The sequence below is a fragment of the Myotis daubentonii genome, chromosome 8 (genome assembly GCF_963259705.1).
Source record: "Myotis daubentonii chromosome 8, mMyoDau2.1, whole genome shotgun sequence".
Classification (NCBI taxonomy): domain Eukaryota; kingdom Metazoa; phylum Chordata; class Mammalia; order Chiroptera; family Vespertilionidae; genus Myotis; species Myotis daubentonii.
In genome coordinates this window covers 31,053,716-31,077,043 of record NC_081847.1, presented here as the reverse complement: position 1 = coordinate 31,077,043, position 23,328 = coordinate 31,053,716, and the positions used below count along the sequence as shown (strand labels likewise).

Here is a 23,328-nt window from a genome sequence, read left to right as displayed (position 1 = left end):
GGAAGGCCTTGTCTCCGTCCCAGGTTATGAGGAACGGCCCAGCTACCTGGAACCACCTAGTTGGCTTCTTCCCTCCATGGCTGGTCACTCAGTTGGGATGGATCTGGCAGGTTCATGTGTCTGGGGTCTCAGTTCTTGGTGATAACTGGGTCCCTACTTTTCCCCAGTATCATTTCTCTATAGCAGTGGTTCTCAACCTTGGCTGCACATTAGAATCACCTGGGAATCTTTTTTTAAAATCCTGATTTCTGGGCCTCATTCTCCGGAAATTCTGTGTCTTTGTTACTAATGTTGTGGCCCCACCCCATAACAAAGAAACAGAATTTCCGGAGGACGAGGCCCAGAAATCAGGATTTAAAAAAAAGATTCCCAGGTGATTCTAATGTGCAGCCAAGGTTGAGAACCACTGCTCTATAGCAAGGTCGAAGAGGGGGTGGGGGGGAGCAGCTCAGAATTGCCAAGAGCTCATCATCAAGATTGCCAGGTACTCTTCAAGCTCAGATCTGTGACCGGCACACGGTCACCTCTGCCACCCTCTTCTGTTGGTTGAGACAGAGGTCGTCCGGATTCCAAGGTCAGGGACCACACAGGTCATACTGCCGGGGAGCATGTTTCACAGGGGGGTCATCAACATAATAAACGGACAAGAAGGGGCCTACAGGCGGACTCGCGCCTGCTGAGGGTGCTCCTCTCCCTGATTTTATGCTGCCCCCTCTTCGGGATGATCGGAGGGCAAATAATGGGAGGTAACCCCAATCTTCCTCCACAGAAGGGGGTCTGATCTGCTAGTCAGCTACTGGACCGGCCTGAATCAAAGGTGTGTGCACTCGTTCCGTCTATGAAGCGTTGGCCGAGCACAGCCTATTCGCTGGGCTCCTAACACACGTGTTATTTCGCTATCCCTGTTACAGAGGAGCAAGCGGAGGCTCGAAGGCAGCACCTCGCCCCGCACAGCGCGCGACGCAGCCTCCCGCGCCCTTTCTACTCCGCAGTGAGAGTCGGGACGGAGCGAGGCCGGCGCCGTGGTCTCCGCGAGGGTCGCGCTGCACACGGCCCGGCTGGGCCAGCGATCGGCCGGCTCCCAGGCAGCCAGGGAACCGGGCGCTTCGGGGCTGCTCCCCCGCGGCCGCCTTCCTGGGCGAAGCGCAGAGACCAGCCCGCTAGGGGGCCTTCGTTCCGGGCCCCGGCGGCTGGGGGACGCGGGGGCTCAGGGAGCCTCACACTCGGGCGACCAGGACCCCGGGGGCCGCCCGCCGCCCGCCGCCCGCACACGCACGCGTGCCCGCCTCCGCCTCGCCGGCCGCGCGGCTCTGGCTCCGCCCTCGGGATGGGCCGCCGGAGCCACCGTCCGCGCAGCCCCGCCCCGCAGGGCCAGGCGCAGCGGAGCCGGCCGCGCAGTGTGTATGTGTTCGCGGGGCGCCGTCTCAGCCCCGGGAAGATGGTGGCGGCGGCGGCGGCGACTGAGGCGAGGCTGAGGAGGCGGACGGCGGCGACGACAGCGCCCGCGGGCAGGCACGGCGGGCGGCTCCGCGACCGGAGCGCGCCCGGGGCCGGGGGGCCGGGGCCGGGGGCCGGGCTGCGCCTCCCGCGCCCGCTGCTGCTGCTGCTGCTCCCGCCTCTGCTGCTGCTGCCCTGGGCCGCCGAGGCCGCGGCGGCAGCGGCCGTGGTTTCGGGCTCGGTCGCCACCGAGGCCAAGGAGTGTGACCGGCCGTGCGTCAACGGCGGCCGCTGCCACCCCGGCACCGGCCAGTGCGTCTGCCCCGCCGGCTGGGTGGGCGAGCAGTGCCAGCACTGCGGGGGCCGCTTCAGGTGAGTGGCAGGCGGTGCTGGAGGGCCGGGCCCAGCCCGGGGTGCGGGCTCGGGGGCGCTCGAGGCGGCTGCGGGCCCGAGGGGGATGCCAGACGGAAAGTGGGGAGGCCGGGCCGGCCCGCCCCACGGTGTTGGAGGACCATTTGCTTCCGGGGAGGTGGTCGTCTGGGGCCTGGGGTCTTCCTGTACCGGGCGATGACAAGGTTCGAGGCGGAGGTGGGGGTACCCCGAAGGGGTTGGGGTGCGGCGAGCCACCTGAGAACAACAACAGAAAAGCTTAGGGTCCCCAAATGTATCAAAGCCCGTCCGTGACACGGGGCCTCTTGGGGATAAGCGAGGTGTGAAAGCAAAGGTGGACAGGGGAGCCAGTCTTACTTACACACTCGGTTCCAGCAGCCCCTTGTCCCCGAGGGCCTGCTGAGCCCCCAGACTGCTGGGGGGGGGGGGGGCGGCAGGGGGGCGGCGCTCTGCACGGAGAGGGCCCTGGACGCGATTTGGTGGCTGGAGGTAGGAAGGGCAGGATTGCGAGATATTCGAGATAGAAGAACCAATGGTTGCTGGCTAAAGGAAAGTGAGGAAAGGAGCCCTTTGAAGCTCCCTGGGAGCCGCACGCTGGAACTCCGTCTGTCTGTCTGTCTGTCTGTCCGTCCGTCTGTCGGTCCGGGAGGGCATCGGAGGAGGTTCCTGTTGGCCCTGATTTCTGGGGACTGTGGAGTTCTGAGTTGGCCTGGGTCAGGGCAGTACCTCTTGGAGAGATCACTCATTAATTAATTAGTAGTTATCTATTATTTGCTTCAGTTGTGCAAGGATTTCCAGATAATGCATACAGATAGATTAGCCAGACTTTGGCCTAGTTCACAAGGCGTCTGGGATATAGCAAGAACAAGACATGTACACAAATAGCCCTAGTCATAGGGGGGCTACGGAGTCCCCCATGCCGTTTGGCAGGTATTTACTGAACACTTAAAAAAACCAAATCATCCTCGCCGGAGGATACGTTTTTATTGATTTTAGAGAGACAGGAAGGGTGAGGGAGAGAAACATCAATGTGAGAAACATCGATCGGTTGCCTCCTGTATGCGTCCCAACTAGGGATGGAACCCACAGCCCAGGTATGTGCCCTGACTTGGAATTCAGCCCGAAACATTGAGTGTATGGGACGTCGCTCCAACCAGTGGAGCCACCTGGCCAGGGCTCTATTGAACACTTTTGATCTCTGATGTGGAGGAGTGAGTAAATACGAAAAACAAGATAGACAGGGTCCCTGCTTTCATGGATCTTACATTCAGGTCAGGAAACAGGCTGTTAACAAGTAACTTTATAATTGAAAGAAAAGACTTATCCAATAATCAGTTTAGTGTTTTGCGTGAGGCCGTGGAAGTGAAGAGCAGGGGACAAAGAGAGGACTTTACTTAGTTAGGAATGGGAAGTTTAGCAACTGAATAATGACTTTGAGTTGGGATCTGGCAAGACTGGGGAGATAGGCAGGGGCCAGGTCATGTGGATGGATCCCTGTTGGTTGGGTTGAGAATTTTGACTTTTAGCCTGTGAACAGTGGAATGGTCTTGTTTTCACGACATTACAGGCTTTTTAGATGGTAATGGTCTTGAGCAGGAATGGCCTTGAAGGCGAGGCTAGAGCATTTTGAATTTGGGGAGCTTCCAAGATCAAGTGAATGTATGGTTGGTTGGATCAGAGGAAAGTTCTTTCAAGTTCTGAAAATCTGGCATGCCATGGTGGGCAGCGGGGGACTGTAGTGTGGGGAGGGGGGTGCATAGCAAGATCAGTCTGTACAGTCAGTCGGTGGACTCACTTTCAGCATGAGCGATGGTGGGCAACTAGGTGGGAACAGTTAGTGTGGGTCAGGACAGCCTAACCAGAGATAGGATATGGGATAGGTCCTGAGTGGTATTGTAGAGGTAAGTGACAGATCTTTCTTTGAAACTGATTTGCTTTTGGGAAGAGAGGGGGGGATGCTGAGGGGAAGAAAACGAGATTCTATTTTGGGCTATTGAGAAGATAGTGATGCCATTAAGACACACAGGGACACAGGAGGAACGGACCGGAAATGTTTAATTTTGCACACACTGAGGTGCTTTCAGGGTATCCAACTGGTAGGGCAGGTGTAAGCATTCGCGTTATCTCATATGAAGGAGATTGCCAGGGAGAGAGAGCAGATCTGAGTGTTCACATAGCAAGTCCAGAGGATTAGAGAAGAATCACTTGTTATGGGGCACAGGCAGTCCTGACACTGGTTGTCTCGGATGGTGTCACACTTGAGTGAAGGGGCTCCCCTGGTTATTGTGGACACTGCATTTGAGCCAGTTTGAGCTATTGTCAGTGTCCTTTCCTTTGACTTTGATAAATTTTACTATATTTTGTGGGCTTCTGGCATTTACATCTTTAGAAATGAAAGTGAGAGGAACTTATGTCTCTGACCTTTAAAAAAGCTTTTTAAGTTTTAGTTGAAGGATTATTTTTAGGGGGAGAGTGAAGTACTGGTTTTGATTATAGTGGTATGTATCTTGATTTAACTTCTAAACCTCCTTGTTGTTAAACTAAGAGACATTAAAATGGAGACCTTTCTGGTTTGTATTGGCATCAAGTTGGTGTGTTTTTCAAAGCTTTTTAGTTCCATAAATCCCATGTTATAATTGCTATTATAAGGACTCTTTCATCAATTGAAAAGAATGTAGGATAACAAGAGGATTAGATTTTACTGAAGTTATCACTGAGTGCATATTAAATACCAGGGACCTGGTCAAGCATTTTCTTATACATTGTTTCATTTAATCTTCAGGACAACTCTGACAGTATTGTATAAAATTTGGATTTTTGTGTGGTTGTAGTTAGAATATCACTTGATTTTTTTTCCCCAAATGAAAGATGCTACAAAAATGATTAATTGCAGAGAATAAAGTTAATGGTGCCATTGTAATAAAAATAACTGGAATCTTTGTGGGTGATTTCTAAAGCAGTACCACTTTCATTCATTTTTATGTGAATCTTTATAATTCAGTGATCTTTTTTTCTACTTGTGACATCACCATAGAAATATTTCTTTGGAGGATAAATATCAAGTTACAGAATAAAGATATTAAGTCCATTTATGAAATTAATATGCATTTAATTTTTTAAAGTTCTTGCTATACAAAACTTTTGGGAGGATAGAATAGAATAACCTAGTGAATTGGAGCCTTGTAGTTACCCATGATGTTGAGCTACCTTCTATAGAAGAAAAAGAAAAGAAGTAGGCAGTTATTTAATACTAGAGGCCCGGTGCACAGGTTCGTGCACTGGTGGGGTCCCTTGGCGTGGCCTGTGGGGATCAGGCCAAAACTGGCAGTCCAGCGCCACCAGCCACTCCTGTCTGCTGCTCCTGCTCATCCTGGCCCTGCTGTGCCTGCCACCGCTGCTCAGTAGGCTCGCTGCCGCTCTGCTGCAGTCTCCAGGCTGTGGCGGCCAGCTGTAAGCCCTGCGTCTGGTGCCTGTCAGTCAGCTGAGCGGTGCTCCCACTGGAGGAGAGCACTGACCACCAGGGGGCAGCTCCTGCGTTGAGCATTTGCCCCCTGGTGGTCAGTGCTTATCATAGCAACCGGTCTACTGGTCGTTTGGTCACTTAGGCATATATATATATATATATATATATATATATATATATATATACACACACACACACACATATATATATATATGTGTGTGTGTGTGTGTGTGTATATATATATTCATATATATATAAAAGGTTAATATGCAAAGTGTCTTTTGGGAGTTCAACTGGGAGACTGGGAGTTCGATCGCTCACAATGATGTGCGCTGACCACCAGGGGGCGGTGAGGAACGAAGGAAGGCCCCGGCCAGCAGCCGGAAGGCCCAATCGGCCCTGATCTCCAGCCAGGCCTAGGGACCCTACCCATGCATGAATTTCGTCCACCGGGCCTCTTGTATGTGTGTGTGTATATATATATACATATATACATATATACATACATATATATAGAGAGAGAGACGGGGGGGGGGGGGAGAGAGAGATCTGTTTTGTGCCTGGCATATACAGTAACTACTAGTAGTAGTCACAGCAGCAGCTATCACCATTTTTCTAGCATCCATTTTTTCCAGGTGTTGTGTTAAGTACCTTTTAGGAATTACTCCTTGTAATCCTTAGATTAAAGCTATTCCCATTTCATAGGTGAGTATATATTGAAATTACTTGCCCAACTTATAAACAATTGTGGTTTGAACTCAGGCCTTGTCTAATTCCCAAACCCTTGCTTTCCATTGTACCATTTGACCTTTCATTTTTTCTGAGTCCAGTCACCTTTTATGAACATTCTGTGGAAGGGCTGACCTAAATCCTTTGAGAAACACCTTGAGCTTCTTTTCCAACTTGGGCCTGGCAGAATGGCTCCCATAAAGAAGGGTGGAGAGTAGAAGAAAGACCGTTCTGCCATCAACAAGGTAGTGACCAGAGAATATACTATCAGTATTCACAAGCCCACCCATGGAGTGGGTTTTAAGAAGTGTTCCCCTCAGGCTTAAAGAGATTGGGAAATTTACCATGAAGGAAATGGGAACTCTAGATGTACGCATTGACACCAGGCTCAACAAAGCTGTTTGGGCTAAAGGAGTAAGAAATGTCCCATACTGTACTCAGGTGTGGTTGTCCAGAAAATATAATGAGGATGAAGATTCACCAAACAAGCTCTATATGTTGGTTACCTAAGTACCCATCCCCACTTTAAAAAATCTGCAGTTAATATGGTTGAGAATTAACTGCTGATTTTAGAATAAAGTTATAAAACTGGTCCCCAAAAGTCATTTTTGCCTATATGACTGCCATATATCTTTTGCCCTTCTGTTTCTCCTAAACTTCATTGTTTTATTTTCTACTGTTTGCTGGGCATCTTTACTGGGATCTTTTAATGTCATCTCAGAATGAGCCATGTGTAAGATCAAACTTTTTATCCTCATTGAAATAATAGCCTTTTCCTTTGCACTTTCTTATTTCAGTAGCAAATCTGACTTTAGATAAACAACAGTCAGTGTTTAAGAGTAATTCATTGCTCTTTCTTCTCTCTTTTCTAAAGCCTTAGAAATTTTTCATTTCCATTTCTCCTGTTGCCATTCTAGTGTACCTGGTCCTTTACCTCATTGCTAACCTGCCTCTGTTCCACCCTGACTGGTCTCTTGCACTTCCAGAGTCCATTCTACACTTTGTCACATAATCCCCTGAAAATATGTCACTATCTAAACCTCTTTTTTTTCACTCCTCTTAACTGTAAATTGACTGTCAACAGAAGGCTCCCACTGCTCTATACACTGTCTTTTTTCCTAAACAAATTCTTCCACTTTTTAGTTTTCCTGCGTATTTGTTAATTCAGCACTATTCCGCCTCCCTGCCCCACATTCTTCTCTACTTATATAGATTCTACCCCAAGGCCCATCTTCAGTACTCTATAATCTGTAATAGCAAATTCTCCAAAATCATACCTGTTTATCTTCTTTTGAGATGAGTTATCAACCTGTTTAATTCATAGAGAGCTACTGAATGAGTGACTATTATGTATTAGGTTATGTGCATGCCTTGAACATATGAATGTGGGTAAGAATCATGCCCTGCTTTCCCATTGGAGAGCTCATAATTCTGAAAAGCAGCTAAGTGCACAGGCAATAATAAAAATACAGGCAGGATGTGGTGCAGGGTTAATATGTGGTGGAGAGACTAACCTTTTGAGGGCTCGGGTGGAAGGTATACAGAGAAGAAGACATTTTGGACAGATCTGAGAAGTTTAGTGTGAATAGTGAAACATGAATACTAGTGGGGGAGAAGGGCATTTCAGAAGGAGCAAAGAGCTTGTGCAAAGACAGAATCATGAACTGTTAAACACTGTTCATGAACTGTATTAGTTTCCTAGTTTTGTGGTAACAAAGTGTTACAAAATGGGTGGTTTAAAACAACAGAAATCTAATTGCACAGTTCTGGAGGTCAGAAATCTGAAATGAAAGTCTTGGTGGGGCCATACTTTCACTGAGTAAAGGAGAATCTGTTCCTTGCCTTCCTCTTAGTTTCTGGAATTGCCAGCAACCCTGGGCATTCCTTGGCATGCAGGTACATCATTTCAGTGCCTGCCTCCATCATTTCATTCTCATGACATTCTCCCTGTTTGTCTTCTCTTTTTATAAGGATGCCAGTCTTATTGGATATATGGCTTGAGTACATTTTACTAGTAACTTGAGTACATCTGCAAAGACCGTTTGTACATGAGGTCACATTCACATGTACTCGGGGTTAGGACTTCAAAATATATATATATTTTTTTTGTGGGGGACGTAGTTCAAACCACAACACTTAGAGAATTCAACATAGATAGTTGTTAGAGTATAACTTGTGAGGGGTGCCTTGGAAGGTGATAATGGCTTTCCCTCTGCCTTTCCTAAAAAACCTTCAGCTTCAGGGTGCATCCTTGACCTCGCTAAGCCATCAGTTCATTCCAGTCTCTGGCTGCAGTGATTGTTTTGAGGTAGGCAATAGTCTAAGATGACTCAATCAGAGTGAATCTCAGAACTTGCTAGAGGCCTCTCTGTGGGTGTTTATGAAGCAGATGCTTTGTCATCTGCCCTCTATGTGGTGAGGCTGTGGAACCTACAACTGTCATAGCTGGTAGCATTGCTGTTGTGATAGGAGCCCACCTGAGGTCTGAGCAACTTCTAGAGGAGGGAGAATGTCAGAGAAGTGGAGTCGGAGACCTGATGACTGAATTTCTGGATCAAGACTTGCCTGAATGTACTTTTCAGTTTTGTGAGGTACTACATTTCTTATGACAGTTAGTGTTGAATTTCCTGTCCCTTACAATATAGAATAATTCCTAACGTGCAGAAGGACGTAGGGCCAGATCATGAAAATCTGTATATTCCATACCAAGGACTTTGGGCCTTATGCTTTTGGTGTTGATAACATGGTCTAAATTCCTGATATTTTCCTCCCAAGTCTTTCAGTGTTCCAATTTTGATGGGCATATGATCTGAACCCTAAGTTACCATAGCCAATAGTTGTAGTTTATTTCTTTGATACTGCTTAACTGGGATTGCCAACTACCAGCTGGAGATGAGACTGTTCTCACTGCCCTGTATCTCAGCCCTGTTAAGCCAGTTTTATAATTGAGGGCTCAGTAATTGTCATTTTGTTTGTAAATTGTATTGGATATGATTTCTGTCTAAGTTCTTTTAGTGACAGATACCCAACTTATACAAGCTTAAGAGAAAAAGATGAGAGATTTACTGTTTGTTTTTAATATGTTTTTATGGATTTCAGAGAGGAGGGGAAAGGGAGAGAGAGAAACATCGGTGATGAGAGAGAATCATTGATTGGCTGTCTCCTGTACACTGGGGATCGACCCTGCAACCTGGGCATCCTCATAGGTCAGTGCTCACCCACCGAGTCACGCTGGTCAGGTGAGATTTACAGGTTTATGTGACAGAAAAGTCAATGGGGATATTGTTGGCTTCATGCATGGCTGAATCCAGTGTACCAGTTGTTCTTACTCTCTCCATCCCTTTACTTTGCTCTGCTTTTTACCGGCCTCACTCTCAGGAAGGCTAAGTCAAACTGGCTTAGCATCCTCCTGAGTTGAGTACCTGCTCTGGGAGTGGAGGATGAAGTTCAGCTTCATTAGATGGCATGAATTGAGAAAGGGGAGCAAGGAAGGAGAAAGGAAAACACATGTTATGTTACCAGAAAGTGGGGCCACTGCTGGGCAGGTGAAAATAGTGACATTGCTGTGTATTCTTAGAACGTGCCATTTGGTGAGTACTAAGTATTGATGATGAAAATTGGGAATGTTCTGGAAAATATTATATCAAGTAACAGAATGCTGATCTCCAGTTTATTAGGAATTCACTCTATCATTACAAGGATTTGTGAGAGACCCTTTAGGTAGAATGCATTATACTGGCTCTTTGAGATTACTACAGTGAGGATTGTCCTGTGTTGAGTTTCAGTCTAGTAGAGCCAAGTCATTGAATGGCAGTTATTCATCTCCTGATTTTGTAATGGGGGAACAGAGAGGATGATGGGAGGAAGCAAACAGATATGTGTGCATTGTGTGAAATTATGCTATATTGGAAGCATCCTTAACTTTATATAAAATACTTACATAATAGACATTTAAAGGTTTTGGTTGATTCCTGGAAGATAGAGTTTACTTATCTGAAAAGATAATATATGGTTATTGAGTAAAAAGAAAAGTTGAGCATGAATGTCTTAATATATGTCTGAAAGCAGATATCTGACATTTAAACTTTATCTCTGCAAAAGGTTCCCAAGATGAGCAAATATTTTTTTATTTACTACAGTATAGAGGACAGAAATATATAGGAGAAAAGCAGAATATGTTTATGGTCTAAACTTTTTTTTCTAACTATGATTAACTGATTCAAAAAATTTATAGGTTATCTTTATCTTGAGAATTAAATATAAAAGTAGTTACCTGGAACTGTGGCTGAACAATATGAAATCATACTATTTTCTCTCTTTCACACAATCTTGTTTCTAAAACTGAAATGAAACTGTAGTACTTTTCAGAATAATTGTATCTGAAAATTTATCAGCCACTAATCTGTTAGGAAACTTGTTTCCTACTTCTGTGATTTCCCAAACGCATTGTGGCAAAAGTGACTCACATCCCTACTAGTATATTATGTCCTACTCTAATCCTTCATTTTGTTACTTTCTTCCTTCAGTTTTCCCTTTTTCTCCCTATTCTTTCAAACTAGCCCTTTATTATTAGCCTTTTTCTAATTTTTTCTCCTTAGGGCGACTTTCTTATATTTGCCTTGTTTTTTTCTTTCTCCTTGTTTAGTGATGTCATATCCCTTTAATTGCTTTTCTTTTAGCACTTGGAAGCCTGCTTTCATTTTTATCTTTTCAATTTTTAATTTAAGTTTTCTGTTTTTTCAAGTTATATTTTGAGTGAACTTCAACTCTGTTTATTTTTAAAAATATGTTTTAAAAAATATATATTTTATTGATTTTTACAGAGAGAAAGGGAGAGGGATAGAGAGTTAGAAACATCAATGAGAGAGAAACATCGATCAGCTGCCTCCTGCACACTCCCCACTGGGGATGTGCCTGCAACCAAAGTACATGCCCTTGACTGGAATCGAACCTGGGACCCTTGAGTCCGCAGGCTGACGCTCTATCCGCTGAGCCAAACCGGTTAGGGCTAAAAATATGTTTTTATTGATTTTTTTTTTTCTCGAGAGAAAAGGAGAGGGATAGAGAGATAGAAACATTGATAAGAGAGGAACATCATCTATCAGCTGCCTGCACGCCCCTACTGGGGGTGGAACCCGCAATCTGGGCATGTGCCTTGATCAGAAATCGATCTGGCAATCCCTTGCCTCCTGGGTAGATGCCACACCTGTCGGGCCAACTCTAGCTATTTATTTACATGTTTTCTCATCTAGAATTCTGTCTTTCACTTATAGAAGTTAATTTTAGTCATGGTTGAATTTTCGATGGCTGAATTTATTCTTTTAGAATTTGAGATTAACATTGTACAGTAATTAAATTGAATGAATTTTAAAATTATTTCCTCTTGGTCCTTTTTGCATTCTAATTAAGAATTTTCTCATTTGTTTATTAATAAATCTAACCATTAGGGGCTGACATTTTATCAGCTGCTGTTAAGACACACAAAAGTCACCTCTCTTCACCAGTGTTTCCTATATTTTTGATTCACAGATCCTTTCAGAAAAATGTATACTCTTATGGACTCTCTTATAAATTAAAAGGTAATCTTTAAAAATGAATCCTTTTTTTTTTTTTTTTTAATCCTTACTCAAGGATATGTTTTCTTTTTCAGGATATGTTTTCTTTTTCCTTTTTAGTTAATTTTTAGAAAGAGAGGAAGGGAAAGAGTGTGAGAGAGAAACATCAATGAGAGAAAGAAACAGTGATTGGTTGCCTCCCATATGTGCCCTGATGGTATCAAACCCTCAACCTAGGTATGTGCCCTGACCAGGAATGGAACCTGCAACCTTTCAGTGTATAGGACGATGCTTCCAACAACTGAGACACCCAGCCAGGGCTAAAAAATGCACCCTGTGTTTTTTCTTATTGTTGTTAATCCTCACCTGAGGATATTTTTTCCATTGATTTTATTTTTATTGTTTTTATTTTTATTGATTTCAGAGAAGAAGGGAGGAGAGAGAATCATTGACTAGTTGTCTCCTGCATGCCCCCTACTGGGCCTCGAGCCTGCAAACTGGGCATGTGACCTTGACTGGAGTCGAACCCAGGACCCTTCAGTCCACAGGCTGATGCTCTATCCACTGAGCCAAACCAGCTAGGGCTCCATTGATTTTTAGAGAAAGTGAAATGGAGGTAGAAAAGGGGCGGGGGTGGGAGAGAGAGAGAGAGAGAGAGAGAGAGAGAGAGAGAGAGAGAGAAAAGAAACATAAGTGTGAAAGAGACACATCGATTGGTTGCCTTCTGCTGGTGCCCTGACCAGGGCCAGGGCCAGGGATTGAACCTACAACTGAGGTGCATGCCCTTGACTGAGAATCAAACCCAGGACCCTTTGATGCATGGGCTGATACTCTGACCATTGAGCACACCAACTAGGGCTGCATCCTGTTTTTTATAAGATGCTTTTAAATAGAGTAAAAAGTAATTTTTTAAGAATCATAACATAGATTTGAAATATAATTTGTAATGACATTCACAATATAAAAAATTTGACCTTTTCCCTGTTTAACATGTTGGTACATGTTTAATGTATTTTAAATTAATGTGTAAGGAAAAGCATGATTTATACACAAATAAAAAATGACATTTAATTTTGGGATCAATGTATATTAAAATAGGGATTTAATTTGACTCTGTACTATAAAATTAGACAAATTTCCCCTCCTTTTGTTTGATATTCATGCATTTGTGCTTTAAAAATTATTTCTTAGCATTTTTTTGTATTTTGTTTCTACATCATAAAATAATAGTGGTTTTCAGCTATTTGTAGGCATTTCTCTGCAAATAGCATGGTTCCTGTGTGGATGTTTTTTCCCCCCAAAATTGAATAAAAAGGCTGAACTGGTTGTAATTGTTACTTAATTTTCCCCTTTTAACAATGGGATTTTTGAAGTGCAAAGGGCATCTTGCAAAGCTGGATTTTGATTAGATTTGACAAGTTAATATTGAGGTAAATTTGTAAATAGAGATTAATTTTTTTGCCCTTCCATGACTCATATTTTTTAAAAAATATATTTTTATTGATTTTTTACAGAGAGGAAGGGAGAAGGATAGACAGTTAGAAACATCGACAAGAGAGAAACATCGATCAGCTGCCTCCTGCACACTCCCTACTGGGTATGTGCCCACAAACATGGTGTATGCCCTTGACCAGAATCAAACCTGGGACCCTTGGGTCTGCAGGCCAACACTCTATCCACTGAGCCAAGCCAGCTAGGGCTCCATGACTCATATTTAAACATTGTGTCTTATGCTTTTCTTTTGTAACATCATTTAGACCACTGGTTGAATAACATTGAGCAACCCTGGCCAAGTAATTGTTTGCTTTACATCAGTCATGGGTTTGCTGATTCAGTCTCTGTGGACTGACTTTAACTTCCTTTTAATATAAAATATATTAAGCCTATGGAAGAAATACAAATAATAATAAAGTGAATATCTTTGTACCTACAAACTAGCTTTGCTGAATTTTCTTCATAGGAATATTATTATTACTCCATAATAATATAAATATAAATTATGTAATATAGAATATTACAGATACCAACCAAAGTTCCTGTGTTACCCCTCCCTAATCCTGATTACCTTACTCTCTCCCCAGAGATAGGTAATATGATATAGTTGATGTGTATTGTTTCCCTTGCATGCATGTTTCTAGTTTTACTGCAGACACACACATACACACATATCAGTATACTGTTGTTTCCAAAAAACAGGTCATGTCTTTCAAACTTTATAAAAGGTGAACATGCTTTTCTTACCATAAAATACATTTTTTAATGCTTCTGAGATTAATATTTATGTTTATAAATGTAGTTTTACTAGATTCTAGCTATATTCATTACAGAATTCCAATTCATTTATTTTCCTGCTGATGGTCATTTAGATTTTTCTAATGTGTGCTTTTACAAATTGCAGTAATTCACACTTTACATATCTCTTTGTGGATACATGTATGATTTTTCTCTAGAATAGTTGTTCTTTTATTTTTATTTTATTTTATTTTATTTTTTGTCTTTCTTTTTATTAATTAAATCTTTATTGTTCTGATTATTACATTTGTTCCTCTTTTTCCCCCCCATAACTCCCCTCCACCCAGTTCCCACCCCACCCTCCTCCTTCACTCCCCATCCACTGTCCTCATCCATAGGTGCACGATTTTTGTCCAGTCTCTTCCCGCATTCCCCTCACCCCTTCCTCCCCCAAGAATAGCCAGTCCATTCCCTTTCTATGCCCCTGATTCTATTATAATCACTAGTTCATTCTGTTCATCAGATTATTCACTTGATTTTCAGATTCACTTGTTGATAGATGTGTATTTGTTGTTCATAATTTGTATCTTTACCTTTTTCTTCTTCTTCCTCTTCTTAAAGGATACCTTTCAGCATTTCATATAATACTGGTTTGGTGGTGATGAACTCCTTTAGCTTTTTCTTATCTGTGAAGCTCTTTATCTGACCTTCAATTCTGAATGATAGATTTGCTGAATAAAGTAATCTTGGTTGTAGGTTCTTGGCATTCATCACTTTGAATATTAGTTGCCACTCCCTTCTGGCCTGCAAAGTTTCTGTTGAGAAATCAGCTGACATTCGTATGGGTACTCCCTTGTAGGTAACTGACTTTCTTTCTCTTGCTGCTTTTAAGATTCTCTCTTTGTCTTTTGCTCTTGGCATTTTAATTATGATGTGTCTTGGTGTGGTCCTCTTTGGATTCCTTTTGTTTGGGGTTCTCTGTGCTTCCTGGACTTGGAAGTCTATTTCTTTCACCAGGTAGGGGAAGTTTTCTGTCGTTATTTCTTCAAATAGGTTTTCAATATCTTGCTCTCTCTCTTCTTCTGGCACCCTTATAATTCGGATGTTGGTACGCTTGAAGCTGTCCCAGAGGCTCCTTACACTGTCTTCGTATTTTTGGATTTTTTCATTTTTCTTTTCCGGTTGGGTGTTTTTTGCTTCTTTGTATTTCAAATCGTTGACTTGATTCTTGCAATCCTCTAGTCTGCTGTTGGGAGTCTGTATAATATTCTTTATTTCAGTCAGTGTATGCTTAATTTCTAGTTGGTCCTTTATCACAACCTCTAGGGTCTCATTAGATTTCTTGTAGATCTCATTAAGTTTATCGGCAGTTTCTAGAAAATTCTTGAAAAACCTTAAAAGTGTGGTTTTGAACTCTATATCCAGTAGTTTGCTTTCCTCCATTTCTGTCATTTGTGTCCTTTTTCTTTGTCTCTGCATTTTTTATGCTTCCCTGTGTTGATAAAGTAGTTTTCTGTGCTGAGTGTCCTCTAGGGCCCAGTGGTTCAGCCTCCCCAATTACCTGAGGAGGACACTCTTGGTGCACCCCCTTGTGGGCTTTGTGCACAGTCTTGTTGTAGTTAAGCCTTGATTGTTGTAGTTATCACTGGGAGGAATTGACCTCCAGGCCAATTGGCTGTGAGAATCAGCTGTGTCTGCAGTGGGAGAACTTCTGTGCTGGAGACACCCCTCTGGGGCAAGACTTGCTTCAATGGGGCTTTGGTGCTCACTGAGTCTGCCCCCTGAGTTTGTCCTTTATGGTTCCACGGAGCTGCAAACTGGATGGTCCCACTCTGACCTCTGGGTTTCCTGGCTCCTGGATCTCTAGGGAGGTGCTAATTTAGCCTTTGCCTGCGGCTATCCAGCAAAAGCCTCCCTGCAGGGCTTGGGTGGGGTGGGTCCCACGGGATCAACAGGGCAGGGCTAGCAGTTATGGTTGCTCTCAGTCTTGCCCTCAGAGGCTCTGCTTCTCAGTGTCCCGGTAATCACTGCAAGCCCCTCGGAGAGAAAGCTACCCTCGAGTTCCGACCGATGCCAGACAGTCCCGTTTCTCCCATATGATTCTGGGTCCCCAGAGACTCGCCCGGAACTGGAGCTCAGAGCCTGAGACTCCCTCCCAATTGAAAACGACAACCACGCCCTCAGCCGCCAGCCCGCTCCGCATGCACCTCTGCACCTTAGTATTTTACTTCCGTACTGCGCCTCCTCTGAGTCTCGGTATGCTTTTCTCTTTCCTTCTAGTTGTAGAATTTCCACTCAGCCAGCCTTCCTGTGGTTCTGGATGATGTCCGTTCCATCTTTTAGTTGTATTTTTGAAGAGGTTGTGCGAGGCAGCAAACTCCGGTGTTTACCTATGCTGCCATCTTGGTTTCTCTAGTCGTTTTTAAACTTTTGAAGCACCCAAAGTAATTTAAAAATTTTATTTACTTCCTTGCATACATTTAGGTTGACATACAGATAATTTATATAATTATAAAAATGTATTTATAAAAAAGAATATCATTTTTGGTATAGTGTAGAGTTATTGAAAAAGGCCCATTATATTACTTTCAAAAATTTATTGAGTAGAATTCAAATTCCATAGTAGTTTGGTAACCATTCTCATTCATTTAAAAAAGATGTTTTGTCTTCTTTATGTTGTTCTTTTTTTGGCTTAAATTCTTATTTTTATTTTAATTCACTCATGTAATTTCCTCCCCTGGATTATGAATTCTGTCCAGTGATCTGGATGTTACCTTTATTTGCTTTTTCTTGCCTTTGTTTAATAGTATTTTCCTTTCCTTTTTATTGATTTACTAGAGGACCAATGCATGAAATTTGTGCAAGAATAGGCCTTCCTTCCCCTGGCTGCCAACATCGGCTTCCCTTCGGCACCTGGGACCCGGGCTTCCCTCACAGCCTCAGCTTTGTCCAGAAGGTCGTCCAGTCTCATTAGCATATTACGCTTTATTATTATAGACAGGAGTTCTGGATATTCATCCTGGGATTATATATGCAGCAGTAATCTCCTAGTGATTGACTTTTTAAATTTTATTTCACAATTTAACATTTTTACCTATAGCCCTGACCAGTGGTGCTCAGCGGTTAGAGTGTCAGCACATGCACCAGAGGTTCAGGGGTTTGATTCCTGGTCAAGGGCATGTACCTGGGTTGCAGGTTCGATCCCTGGCTCCTGATCATAGTGCATGCAGGAGGCAACCAAACAATGTTTCACATCGATGTTTCTTTCACACTGATGTTTCTCTCTCTCCCCCCTCCCTCCTTTCTTTCTACTCTTTCTAAAAATTAATGGGCCCTACCTTTTTTGTCTCGGTGGCTAGAGCATCGGCCTGCAGACTGAAGGGTCCTAGGTTAGATTCCGGTCAAGGGCATGTGCCAGGTTGCAGGCTCGATCCCCAGTAGGGGGCGTGCAGGAGGCAGCCAGTCAATGATTCTCTCTCATCATTGATGTTTCTATCTCTCGCTCCATCTCCCTTCCTCTCTGAAATCAATAAAAATATATTTTTAAAAATGAATGGAAAAAATATTCTTGGGTGAGGGTTAACAACAACAGAAAAATTACCTATAAATGATTGGATAAGTAAATAAATGATGAGAAGGGAAAAACCTTACAGAAGAATTCTGAGTAATATCAGTAAATAGTCCCCCTTCCAGAATGTGGAGCTTAATTTCTCTTCATTGTTCCCCTTGAGAATAGCCTAGGTTTAGTGATTCTTTAAGAAGCACCTTGGTTTCAGAGATATTAAATCAGAAAAAAAAAGGCATGTATTAGATTAGGTAGAATATGGTCTTTTTTAAAAAATAGGTAATACATTCAAAAGCTATAAAAGGATATATGGTGGAAAGTTTTCCTTCCCCGGGAGTAGTCAGTTGTTAACAGGTTCTTGTGTAGCCTTGCAAATGTGTTAGCTGCATATACTAGTATAAGCAATTATATTTGTTGTATCCTATCCTTCCTTTTTTTTTTTTTTTTTAAATCTAAATGGCATACTCTGATCACTACCTGTACTTTGTTTTACCTTCCTCATCCTCACTGAATAATGTTATGTTGGAGATAGTTTCATACCAGTATATTTTTAAAAAAATTGTTTGGTATTCCATTGTATGAATTTGCCTTAATTTAGATAGAAGAGTTGAATGATCTTATATACATGTCATTTCACACATTGGTGGATCTGCCTTTAGGATTAATTCTCAGAAGTAAAATTGCTTTACCAGAGGGCTATGTGTATTTTAAATGTTGTTAGGTATTGCCAAGTAACTTTCCATAGGGATTTACCTAATTTACATTACCAGCAGCAATACATTATGGCTTGTCTTTAAAACTTTCTTTGTGATGTGTTTTTTTTAACAGAAATCTCAAATTATAATATAATCAATTTTATCACTCTTTATGGTTTGTGCTTTTTGTGTTATATTTAAATTTTTTCTCCCTATACCGATGTAAAGATACCCTTCTTATCTTACTTCCTCAATGTTTAAATTTGTTACTTTTTCACATTTTGATCTTTTATCTACCTGTAATTTATTTTTATGTATAGTTTGTCGTAATGATCTAATTTGATTATTTTTATTTGGAAAGCAGTTGTCCCAGTCCCATTTATAGAATAATATGTTTTTTGCCCTGGCCAGTGTGGCTCAGTTGATTGGAGTGTCCTCCCTACACTGGAAGGTCACAGGTTTGATTCCTGGTCAGGGCACATATCCAGGTTGTGGGTTCGATCTCTGGTCTGGGTGCGTACAAGAGGCAACTGATTGATGTTTCACTCTCACATCAATGTTTCTGTCTGTCTGACTCTCTCTTCTTCTCTCTCTCTCTTCTTCTCCCTCTCTTTCCCTCTCTGTACTCTCTAAAATCAATAAAAGCATGTCCTTGGGTGAAGATTTTTAAAAAAAGAGAATGAATTAGAATATGTTTTCCCCCTATAGATTTGAAGTACACTGTAGTCATATAAAATATCAAATTTGTCTTAGTTGCTTTTAGCCCTTTGCTTCTCTAATTTCAATAAAAGCCCTTGTTGAGATTTTGTTTGGAATATTGAGATTAGCCTGAGGAAATTTGTCATTTTTGTGATATAGAGTCTTCCCATCCAGACATGGTTTGTATTTCCATTTATCTGGGTTTCTTTTATGTCTTTGGGTGCGATTGGGTGCATTCAGGGTGGTATGGCCATAGAATCTTTTATGTCTTTAAGTAAATTCTTGTAACTTTTTTCCAAAGTAGTCTGATATACTTTTATTGGATTTACCCTAGACACATAATTTTGTTCCTATGATTATAATCTAATTGATGCATAAGAATGGAATTTTTATTGTTATCATTATAACATTCAGTAATACATAGCTCATGAATCTCTCTGGTTGTCTGGGCAACTTGGTTGATCTCTGCTGAACTTACCTATCTGGGTCTAGGCTGGAGCTTGGCTGGACTCACGTAGTGGAGAGAGGGTATCACAACTGTCTCATTGTCTTAGGACTAGAGACTAGCTGGGTCTTAAAATCGTGGTGATGGCAGAGCTGTGAAAGCAGAATTGATTTTCTCCTATATTGAACTTGTCTAGGAAACTGCCCTACATTTTTGTGGTATTAAAAGCTTGACTATCAATACAAAACTGGATTCTCCTGTTTTTTATGTTGATAATCATGCTGCCAATAAATTGTGATTGTTTCTTTATTTCTGATCTGCATACTCCATGCTCCTTTTTCTTATCTATTTTCCCCCATACTTGACTGTTTGCTCATTTGCAAACTCTTTCCTCCTCTGACCTCTAGAAATTAGAGTACTTAAAGACACACTCTCTGTGTATCTGTACCCAATCCTCTTCTTATCTACACTTCATATTCAGATGTTCTTAGTCCCAGGACTCTAAACACTATGAACTAGAACTCTTGATTTTTACTCCAAGCATGTTCAGTTCTCATTCTTTTCAGCATAGGCCAAAAATCAGGGTGTTTTCCTTACATATTCTTTTTTCCTTACCTCCAGACTATCATCAAATCTCGAGTATTTAACCACTAAAAATTACCTAAGAATCTGCTGGTATTCTCCCCTCCTCCATTTGTAGGTAGGAGCCAGATTGTGTATGTCTTTCTATTCTTAAGTAAACATAAAAAATTCTGAAAAGTTTAATAAGGTGACATACAAATAAAAGTTGTTACATGACGAGCAAGAGTTGGAGTTAAATGTCAGTTTCCTTAAGCTTCTGTTCCTTTATCCTTACTAATTGCTTTTTCTTTCCTTTCATTACTGTATATTTATAGGGATTCTTTGAAAGGAATGTAGTTACACTGAGTTGATTGCCAACAGGATTGGTCTTTGGTTGAATGGAATCCTATTTTGTGCTGTTTTGGGCCTAATATTCAGGGGCCTAGAAGGTATTTTGCTTATTGGATACACAAGAAAGATCAAAAGCATATATTATGTAGGGGAAAATGTGTGTGGGTGGCTGGGTTTGCTTTCCAGGAAGAGATGGGGAATATGGTGTGAGTAAAAGCACAATTGAGATGAGAATGGGCATAGAGTGTTTGGGGGACAGTGATGGGAACTGACTTGGCAGAGTAAGAGGGAGGATTGACATTCTTAGTAGTCAGAATATCACGGTCAGGAGTTTGAACTTCATTCCATAGTCTGTGCAGAGTCATTGTAAACACTTGACAAGGGTAGTAACATGGTGACATAGGTCCTTTAGGAATGTTCTGGCTGTGGGATGCTAAGCAGACTTTGTGGGCAGTTCACAGAAACTGTAAAGGTAGCCAAAATCTTTGGCAGTAAGGCCACTATGAATTGTTTGGACTTGGAGTAGAGTGTAGCAGTGGAATTGGAGATGAAGGAATGAATGTAAGGAAGTCTTTGGTGGCAATTGTATCATAAATTGGTCATACATTTGATGAAGGAAATAAAATAGAGGAAGAAGCTAACAAACGTTATACCAACATTTTTAGCCTGGGAGAATGGGGCTGTTTTATTATTGCAGGTGGGCTGTAGTTGATGGGAAGATATATTCCCCCATAAGATTAATTTAGTATCTCAAATTATTTGTGAAGGATGTGTCTAGAAACCTAGAAGAAACGAGAGACTACACAGAGCAGAGCCAGATATAGCTTGTGTCCGAGCCAGGTTTTTGGCTCCTGGTTTCTTTGCAGGTTGAGTTGTGTTGGTTCTGGAACTCCCAGTTTTTGTTCTTTATTGCCATTTTATGCTCTGAGTTTTCATTGCTATTTAGAAAAACATAATACAAACTATCATTATATGGCTGCTTAAGGGAAGGCTTTATTTAAATTATTGAACTCTCCTGGTTCTTGAACCAAACTAGGCATTCACAAGGTACCTTTTCATCTGAAGTGATAGGGTAGAGTCAGTGTTCAGATGTTTTGAACAAAGGCTCCTCCTCCAGTTCTTTATGAACTGCCCTTCTCTCCAGACTGTCATGGATACATTATAGGAATTTATTCTGGACTTCTTTGTAGTAAATTTTGTTTGTAATAAGAGCTCAAAATTTTTTGTTGCTGTAAAACTTTGTTGGAACTTCATTAGGCAGCAAATATTACGTGGGCATTCATGATGTTTTAGGCAGTGGAGAAAAAAGTACATGCGGTATGTCCTTTAGAAAACCATTGCAGACTAGTGGGCAGAGATATTCCTCTCTGTCAGTGATAATCAGACCACATGGTAAGTCAACACAGAAGGCAACACTCAGCTCAGTACAAAATACGTTGGGCACTATTCCCAGAGTTCCAAAGTAAATTTGAACTGAGATCTGAAAGCGTGGTTAGGAATTTACTAGGTGAGGAAACAAGAAGGAGAGCGAAGGGACGAAGGGATGAAGGGAAGTTAAGCCTAACAGAGAATTCAGGATGTGCTAATGTTTGGGGACTTACAGGCAGGTGAATTGAGGGAAGAGTGACATTCGACATTGCTGCAATATGGGCTGCTTTGTCTGGGGAGCAGTGGCTAGAGATGGATCAGGAAAAATAAGTAGGGGTTGGATTGTGATGGACCTTTCATGCAGTGTTAAGGCAAGAAAAGGTTTCCAAGCAGGTTTTGATGTGATCAAATTAGCCTTTGAGGAAGATGACAGGTGGCTCTGTAGAGAACTGGCCAGATCACAGAGCTGGGCTTAGTTGTTACAGGAGACCAAACTTGGAGGAGGAGAATTTTAAGTAGGGGATTGGCATTGGCAAAGGGGATAGAAAAAGGGGGAAAATGAGTGGTTTTGTAGGCTGAATAAATGGGTGAGACAAAGGAAGAGTTGATAAGTTTTGAAAGTTAGGGTGGATGATGACAAAATGGTAAAAAAAGCAAAGAGGTAAAAGAAGGGGACTAATGACTTAAATTTATGGCATAGGAAATATGAGTCTGAAACGTGGGTCTTGCTTTGTGCTGGAAATATAGCATGGGCAGTTATCAGCATGTAGATGATAGATGAAGCCATGAATGCAGATAAGGATTACTTATAGACTCTATAAGTAATATAGAGGGATCATAGAGAACTGGATCCAGGCCAACTCCAAGGACAGAGCCCAGAGTTTGAGCACAGGAATTGTCCCTTTTATTGACTCTTTCAAGTAGATGATTTATTTTTTTAAATGAGGAAGTGTATTATTTTCTATTTTTAATTATTATCATGGATGGGTATAGTAGGATATCCTAAACATTAAAGTGCACAACACTCAGTTGTAATGTCTCATTTATAATAGTTATAAATTTATTATATAGTTATAGGTTTATTATTTTAAAAATAATTAGGACAAATACTTAATTTGTTACATTTTAGGGCTTATTAGCATGAATAAATTTTCATGAACTTTTACAAATTGTTGTTAATACTCACCTGAGGATTTTTTTCCCCATTGCTTTTTTAGAGGGTGGGAGGGAGGAAGGGAGAGCAAAACAGTGATGAGAGAGAGACACATTGATTGGTTGCCTCCAGGAGGTGCCCCGACTGAGCTGGGGTTCAAACTGCAACCCAGGTACGTGCCCTGACTGGGAATCAAACCTGAGACCTTCAGTGTGGGGGCTGGCTCTCTAACCACTGATCCACTGGCCAGGGGGAACTGTTTTTCGTTAGGTTTTGATTTTAAGGAATTAGAATTAAAATTTTCTGACTGAAGGTGAGACTTTGGAATGTGGAATTGTTTTTAATATTTTTGCCAAAAATTTAGCTACTTACTTTAATACCTAGAGATTTCAAGATTGTTATGGATGATTTGTTCTTAATTTGGAGTATGTATTAGGATCATTTGATGAACTCTTAAAGACACTAGTGCAATGCTGAGTTCCTCTAGAGAGTGGTTTGCATTGGGGCCCCATTATTTGTCATTTGTGTCTTTTAAGCTCTGTGGCTGATGTTAAGGTATACTCCTGTTGAGCACCCTGTATCAGTAGTTTGTGTAAGGGCTTTGTTAGTATATTTTGTTTCTTGCTTATATAGTTAACTTCTTTGCTTTAAGCTGTGACAGCAAAGGCCAGACAGAATACCAGCC

The 23,328-nt window shown here is 41.9% G+C and overlaps 1 protein-coding gene and 1 pseudogene across 4 annotated transcripts in view; both read left to right on the top strand.

Moving 5' to 3' along the window:
* The first annotated feature begins 1,354 nt into the window (after window positions 1-1,354).
* ATRN (attractin) overlaps window positions 1,355-23,328 on the top strand; it is a 157,442-nt gene continuing 135,468 nt past the window's right edge. For 2 of the 4 annotated variants that reach the window (XM_059705660.1, XM_059705661.1), the window contains exon 1: window positions 1,355-1,809. In XM_059705660.1, the coding sequence (XP_059561643.1) occupies window positions 1,439-1,809 (371 nt within the window). In that variant the 5' untranslated portion in view covers window positions 1,355-1,438. The remainder of the gene's footprint in view (window positions 1,810-23,328) is intronic. The other 2 variants (XM_059705659.1, XM_059705662.1) reach the window with 1 other exon arrangement.
* Window positions 5,850-11,037, top strand: LOC132239412 (large ribosomal subunit protein eL31-like; annotated as a pseudogene).